The sequence below is a fragment of the Rhododendron vialii genome, chromosome 1a (assembly GCF_030253575.1).
Source record: "Rhododendron vialii isolate Sample 1 chromosome 1a, ASM3025357v1".
NCBI lineage: Eukaryota > Viridiplantae > Streptophyta > Magnoliopsida > Ericales > Ericaceae > Rhododendron > Rhododendron vialii.
In genome coordinates this window covers 47,908,268-47,916,315 of record NC_080557.1, presented here as the reverse complement: position 1 = coordinate 47,916,315, position 8,048 = coordinate 47,908,268, and the positions used below count along the sequence as shown (strand labels likewise).

At 36.2% G+C, this 8,048-nt stretch overlaps 1 protein-coding gene across 1 annotated transcript; it reads left to right on the top strand.

The window, feature by feature from the left end:
* The first annotated feature begins 6,887 nt into the window (after positions 1-6,887).
* On the top strand, positions 6,888-7,826 carry LOC131322967 (monothiol glutaredoxin-S1-like). The gene has a single exon (XM_058354580.1). The coding sequence runs from the start codon at positions 7,013-7,015 to the stop codon at positions 7,352-7,354; it is 342 nt and encodes a 113-aa protein (XP_058210563.1). The 5' UTR covers positions 6,888-7,012; the 3' UTR covers positions 7,355-7,826.
* The last annotated feature ends 222 nt before the right edge of the window (positions 7,827-8,048 follow it).

Genomic DNA, 8,048 nt, shown 5'->3' with positions numbered 1-8,048 from the left:
TGGAATTGTGCCAATTAAGCGGGCATGAGAAAGCTATTAAGTGTCTGTCTTTCATGAGATCGCATGTTCGAATTATATAAAAGTCATACTTTTCAAACCTTAGACCTACTGAAGGGTTTGCCCGGTCTCAACTTCAGGCTCCCAAAATTAGTCGAGATGTGCGTACGTTAGTCCAGACATCCGGTTATAAAAAGAAAGTAGTGGAATCGCAAAACAAACTGCAGAAAGCTTCTAGGTAAGGAACAAAAATCTAAGAGAAGCCGCGTACGTGTGTGATGCCAGGACCCGACCTCGCATTAATTCTACTTTATTTTGATTCCCCAATTGCGCTTAAATTGACCCCCCCTCCCTCTCTCTCTCTCTCTCTCATCCATCAAAGAATGCATGTGCTTATCTCATATATACCACACACGGTGTTACTTTTTAGGGTTCTTCTGGATGAGGGGGAAAAAGAAGAAGTCAATGGGAAGCTTTGGCAATTATTTCTGATATTCGTTTGCTTGCTAGTGATCTGAGGCTTTCTTTCTGATGGATCCCTCGGGAAGGAAATGAGGCTGCTCATTGGATTGCCTCCTCTCAAGCCTCTTGCTTAGGTCTAAATTGGGTGGGTTCCCTTCCCCCCCCCCCCCCGCAGTTTTGGTTTCTATTTTATGTAATAATGCTATTGCTTATCAATGAAATTCTGTTAAAAAAAAAAAAAAAAAACTTCTGTACCCAAATTCCTCGGTACACCTTTGTTGATGTATTTTTGATCGTTAGATTAAATGAGAATTTTTTTTTCATCTTTTTGAATTCTCAGCCAAAAATATATTGTACATGGGTACATGAAAAAATTGCGTACAAAGGAGGGAAATATACATAATTATGCACTACAAGAAATTCGGAACCTCCCAACGATTTTTTTGTAACGCTTTGAAAAACCGTTGGTATAAACTGTGTATAGTAACGGTTTTCAAAACGTTACTAGAAACAGGACTATAGCGACGGTTTTCATGCAACCGTTAGTAGATTACAAGACTATAGCGACGGTTTTTAATAACTGTTACTAAAAACTAAACTATAGCGGCGCTTTCGATTAACCGTTACTATAAACTGGACTATAGTGACGGTTTTCATTAACCGTTAGTAGATTTTTACACCGCCAAAACCAATTTTCTTTCATGTGATCGGTTTTCCAAACCCAAACTAACAATTGAGATGGTTGACATTTTTTCCATGTTGATTAAATTATTATCGTAAAAATTTGACTCAATCGGATTTAGAAAGCTTCTTTATCGAGACACAATTTCATTAACAAAATGAGTTTTTTTATCCGATCAAGTGTGTATAGATACCTGATTAACTTCATTTTTGGTACGAATAATGTACAAATGAAGTACTCGTTAATAGGTAAAAGATAGACGGTTCAAATCGGGAAAAAAATAACTCAGGTGGGGGTCGGGTCTTACAATCTAATACTTTAATGTCTCAGGATGCATCAAATGTGGTCTGATCAGGCGGTCGCCGATATCCGACGATCTTCGATGTTGGTGATAGTGACGGAATTAGTGAGACGTGAAATCCCAACGGTTTAGATTGATGATTGTAAAAATTGAGTTTGTAATTACATTTAAAATATATGCGTTCAATGTAATTCATAACAAGTTACGTCTTGTGTTGTACTTGAACATACAGTAGCCACTCGACCACAACACAACCGTGATGATTGAGACCATTGATTTTGTTTTCCTTGTTGATTAAATCATTCTCGTAAAAGTTTGGCTTGATCAAGTTTAGAAAACTTCTTGATTAAGACAAAATTTCATTAATAAAATAAAATTTTCTGCCCGATCAAGTGTGTAGTGATACCCGATTAATTTCGTTTTTGATACGAAGGATGTACTCTTTACTATGTAAAATATAGACAGTTCCAATAGGGGAAAAAAGAGAGGATATTAGTAGGTGTTTGTATAGTACAAACCGAATTTAAAAAATTGGATTAAAAAAAATCCAGTTTGTATAGTATAAGTATTAGAAGCTATTTGAAATTACCCAAGTTGTGGGCTAGCTCAGCTGGTTCGCGCGAGAGCGCAGACTCAGGAGGTCCTGGGTTCGATTCCCAGGAGGAGCAAGAATTATTGCTCTGCCATGCGGGCGACATGTGTGTGCCACATCAGTGCCACGTGGCCATTACGTCACACAGTGGTGGTTTTTCAAAATAAAAAATAAAAAATTGCATTACCAATGCTCGTCAAAACTATTGCTATACCTTTACATGGACGGATATCTCGCGACGGTTGGTGAACCGTTGGTATAGCCTTTAGCGATGCTTTTTGTGTTTTTTAGTGACGCTTTTGACCATTGCTAGATCCCGATTTTCTTGTAGTGATGTTTTGGTAACAAATAGTCTCCCCGTCCTATAGTTCACTTCATTACGAAAAGTTATGTCGTTTATTGGATAAAATAGCAACACTTCTGTTCGTAAATCCTTAAAATTTCTGTAGTAATGTAAGAAATTAATCGAGATCTTTAGATTGGTGCAAAGAAATTCAAAAAATATACACAAAGTAATTTACTATTTTATCCAAGTAATATAAATGCCTCATTTTTTTTTTTAATGAATTTCTACGAGAATTTTTTTTTGTTTCTAAAGAAAAAAGACTGAAAAATTGAAAGGATGATGTAGTTCAATCATTAATGGTGTCTAGCTAAGGTTCATGCATGAGACTCAATCGTGGAGACCTTTTACTTTTCTCGAGTACACCTTTATAAATTCGCACCAGATGCAAAATTTTGTATGTACGAATGGTCTGAAAAGGATATGTGGAAATTATGGTTTTCTTGATAAAATGACAACAATGAAGAAACAGATAAACTCTCTCAAGAGTTGTGGTAGTTCTTCATGAATATTATTCTGCTGACACGCGCTTTATATTTTGTATTTTTACTATATGTGTCTATTTAATTCTACAAAAGTTTGTTACATGCATATGTTAATTAATTACATCATTCTTGAATTTACAATTTTTTTTGTATATTGGCAAACATTTGCTCATAAATTCATAATATCAACCTTTAATACATGATCATATTCGTATCATGTCATGGTATGTACTAAACGAACTTGCTTGGAGAATTTCCTCTATTGAAGGCAGTGTGCTCTCTACCTTCCCGTTTTGAACAATGTACGTTTAACATCTACTGTAAGCTTGTCCCCTGCGCGCAATAACTTCTACAAAGTGCTAATTATAGGATCTTAATCACATAACCAATACAACAATAATTGTATCATTTATTTTGCTAATCAAAATAGTGCACATCCAAGTGTGAGGATAGGAGTTGCCCCTGGTCGTGACCATAGGGTCTCCAAACCCGTAGCTGTGCGCACTGCCTCATGCGTGGGGTCGAAAGCAATCTGCAAGGTAGACTTAGGGTGGACTCAAAGGCCAGGGTCCAAAGACCCGAATCGCGAGGCCACCGCCTTAGATTGATCAAGGGGGCATCAATAGCGTGCCTTGAACCCATGACTTCTGACCCCACCAAATAAGCTGGAGCACCTGGTCCACCACGTACCCCATGTGGTGACAATAATTGAATTAGATATATAATTGAGCTTTAGTATCTTAAAATACTACAACTATTTACTTTTATTCAGATGTGAGAATTTGTATATCGTCACTACGTACGGTTAATATAGCACGGAATAATATGGTCATGATTTGCAACTTTTTTACCGTACTCTCTAAAACCGACAATTTGATGCGTAAAAATGGCCCTTTCTCGAAGAATAAACAAGTGATCGATGCTTTATGTACTAATATATAAGAAGATAACGAAAATGTAATTAATAGGATTGTTCGCAGTTTTTTTCGGGCAACGGAAGAACAGCTTTACAGCTAAGCTACTACATGGACCTGACTGTGCAATTTAAATTTTCGGAAAAGCTAGCGCGGACACACCAAACCATAGCCCCCTACTTATTGCATAGTACTCTCCTAGTGGGAAATCCACCTCAAATTTTGAGAAATACCTCCAAAGTCTGAACATTCGTCCGAACCAATGAGACTCATCATCAGCTACTATATATTACGCACATTTTCTTGGATTGGAAATTAGAGGCGAATCTTTCCATCGTGAGAGGGACCAATTGGGATAAACCCAAAAACTTTTTCCACCTCATCGGTCAGATGCTCCAGCTCCAACATGGCTCTATATAGCTTCAACTCTCTTTGTATGTATACGTACAGATATACGCATGCACAGAAACACCTCGAGGGAGGGCAGTGGTGCTACTGGTACAGATTTAAAATCTGTACCAGCGTGTACAAATATCTTTTTGATCTGTTTTGGGTCTCAAAAAAATGATCGGAACAACTCATTTTGTTTATGGTCCTTTCAAAAAATAAGCTCAATCCAGTTTCGGTAAGAGCATTTATAAAACATCCAACTTTGTCATAGAATTCAGGCATGAATTTTAAAGCAAAGTTGAATGTTTTGTGAACGCCTTTACAATACCGGATTGAGCTTATTTTTTGTAAGGACCATAAACAAAATATTTTAAAGAAAATGCGCGATTCTGATCATTTTTTTAAGACCCAAAACAGGCCCAAAAAGGCGTTTGTACGTGCCGGTATAGATTTATGTATGTACCTACATCATTTCTGGAGGGTGTTTGATAAAAGTTTTGAGAGATATATAACAAGTGGAGAGAGAGAATAATACTCCCTCCGTCCCATAAAATTTATCCGGTCTGCATAATGAGGATTTCAAAATAACACATTCTTTTCAAGAAAAATTCAAATTTTTTTTCAAGCATTTACTAGATATTAAATTATTAATGAGTTCTTCTAATTTTTGAGAAAAGATTTGAATTTTTTCTTGGAAAAAATGTGTTATTTTTAAGTCCTCGTTATGTGGACTGGACAAACTTTATGAGACGAAAGAAGCACATGAAGAGAAAACTTATTGAAAATTGTGTTGAGAGATGAGGGTGGTTCTAGAAAACAGTGTGTTTGAGTCATGAAAACTAGGGGTCTCACAAAATGTCCTAGAGCTGTTTTGTAGCTCAGAATTAGAGCATCAGCAGTAGAATAAATAAATGTGAATAATCAAAACATGCCACATCAGATTTTGATTATCCATTTAAAGGTTGCTAAAGTTAGTAATGTCAAATCCCACATTTGTTATTTTTTTGCCCATAATCAAAACCAATGGATCCTCCAAACTTTTTCCCTTCATTTCACGCATATTTTTAAAAAAAAACGGGTTTTGAAGGGAAAAAAAATAATTTACGTTAGAAATAGTTTTTCAAAACACACACTTTGTTCACTTAAAAACTGTAAATACAATTTTGAGAAATTTTAAAAGAATTATATTTACACAAATAGTTTTAAAATTTTAAAAACTATAAATACAATTTTTTAAAAACAGGTTTTGTGTAAAAAACAGTTTTCTATAAAAGAGTTTTGAAATTTCAAAAACAGATTTTTGAAAAACACACTTTATTTACTTATAGTTTTTAAAATTTTAGAAAAAATTGTTTTTTGTAAAAAAAAAGTTTCTAAAAAAAACATAAAAAAAAATCTGAAAGTTACAGTTTTTTTAAATTATTTTTTAAAAATATTGTTGAGAGAGAGAGCAGGTTTTTGTGTAATGTTGATGTACTTGATTGAGAGATAAAATTTGGTTATTGACAAAATAATGCTAACTTTGATTATTGAAGAGCCAAAATTTAATGAGTTGTTAAGAGGTTGCTAAGTTTGGTTATTTCAATGTGACCAATTTTTAATCCAACATTGCTAACTTTAACAATTTTTTGTTTTGCTTATTCCATTGTGGATGCTCTTATATATTTTGTGGTTCTAGAAAACAGTGTGTTTGAGTCATGAAAACTATGGGTCTCCATCTTTAACTTTAGTGCGTAAAAAAAGAACATAGAAAACGGCACGAGTAGAAACATAAATAATCCAAATTAAAACAACTTCCCTCCTAGTAGTTGGCTTTGAAAACCAAAAATTTATAGGTGCTCTTGAAAGAACCGTTATGTAGGCCTCCAACACTTTCCAAAAAATTTATAAATACAAAACACTCTCATCAAATTGATCGATAATCAAGCGTCTGGATCTCACATGGATGTATAGTTATGAAACATGTTAATGAATAGTGATATAGTTCTCTTCAAAACCGTACTCCGTCCACCACCATTTTATTCTGCACTCGACAATTTCTCCATTGAAATCTTACGGACGAAAAAGACATCAAAACATGCATATACTATAGTGCAATATGATGTGCCCCTACGTGCGTGGTAAAGGGTGTCCAAAACCGTACTCCGTCCACCACCATTTTATTCTGCACTCAACAAATTTCTCCATTGAAATCTTACGGACTAAAAAGACATCAAAACATATAGTACTATATAGCGCAATATGATGTGCCCCTACGTGCGTGGTAAAGGGTGTCCAAAACACTACTCCGTCCACCACCATTTTATTCTGCACTCGATAAATTTCACTATTGAAATCTTACGGACTAAAAAGACATCAAAACATACACTATAACACAATATGATGCGCCCCTACGTGCGTGGTAAAGGGTGCGTCAGGGTCAATGCTGTCAATTTGGAAATATAAAATTGTACGTCCCCGTGGTAATCACATTTTGCATATTAAGGATCCTCCAATATATGTCCAACTTGCTATTAGTATAAATCGATCGATCGATCGATCGATCGAGAGAGAGAGAGAGAGAGAGAGAGAGAGAGAGATATGATAAAACAAGGCTAATTTGTACTACGATCTTTTGGAATATTTTTTCTCAATTTACTTTTCTATCGGCAATGTAGTACTAAGCATCTCTACTTACCCACCCCACCACCTCGATCAGTAAACCCTTTATATAGCCTCCATCACCCTCTCCATTTCCTCACAGCAAAATCTAAACTCCCTATATACATACATCCTCCTCTTCAAAAGAAAACAATCCTTCGCATTCTCCCTCCTCTTTGATCTCTCACTCGTATATACAACGATCTATGGCAAAAAACACGAACACGGTGATGAATTTGGGGGACCAAGGTCCCCTGGTGATATTCAGCAAGAGCAATTGTTGCATGAGCGACAGCATGAAGATACTTTTCTATGGTTTCGGTGCAAATCCTACGATTTACGAGCTTGACCAGCTTCAAAATGGGAAGCAACTGGAGAGGAAGCTGGTGGCATTGGGCCGTGGGCCAAGTGTACCGATGGTTTTCATAGGCGGCGAGCTGGTCGGTGGGCCTAATGAGGTCACGAGCCTCCATGTCAGGGGAGATCTGGTGAGGAAACTCCTGAGGGCTAGGGCTATTCATATCTGGAATGATGAAAGGAGGGGATAAATTAATCCCAAGCTTCAATCGAATAATGAATAATCCCCATATTATTGTTGCAACGACTATAGTATGGCAATATAAGACTTTTTGTTAAGGGAGAGGTAATTTGATGAGAACGTGTGTTAACCCTTCTTCTGATCGTTAACCCTAAAAAACGTGAAAGGAAGCAGCAACGCAGCAGCAAACTCAGAGACGAAGCAGCTCTCTGAATCGATCAAACCTGCTCTGTCTCTCCTCCTCCTTCTCTGAGACCAAACATCAAACCTGCTCTGTTTTCTTCTTCTTCTTTTCCCTGCTCTGTTTTTTTTTCCTAATAAATTGTGTCTCGCTGAGGAGAAAAAAATTAAAACAAAAATTTGTGCTTAGGCTCTAGGGGACCTTTGTGCCTCGGTGTGCCTATCACCATTGATAAGAGTTACTTTATACAGGCACATATGTAACAGAGAAGTTACAATGAAGATGCCGTAGGTTCTTGTTACATGGGTTGTGTGCTGGTTTTCTGTCAATGATTTCCAAAGCTATTTTCTTTTCTAAACTGGATTTACTATTTTCGTAATTGGGTGTTCTATTTTCTGTTTAGAAAAATTCCAAACAATTAATTGTAGCAATGGACTACTCAAATTTGGACTGTTCGGTCCAAATTAATTAAGGATTGAAGAGGATCCAATTCCTAATTAATTATATTCTTAATTAGTTTGAG

Bases quoted from the DNA above. Each gene is read 5' to 3' on its own strand.
- LOC131322967 (XM_058354580.1), top strand. From the start codon at position 7,013: ATGGCAAAAAACACGAACACGGTGATGAATTTGGGGGACCAAGGTCCC.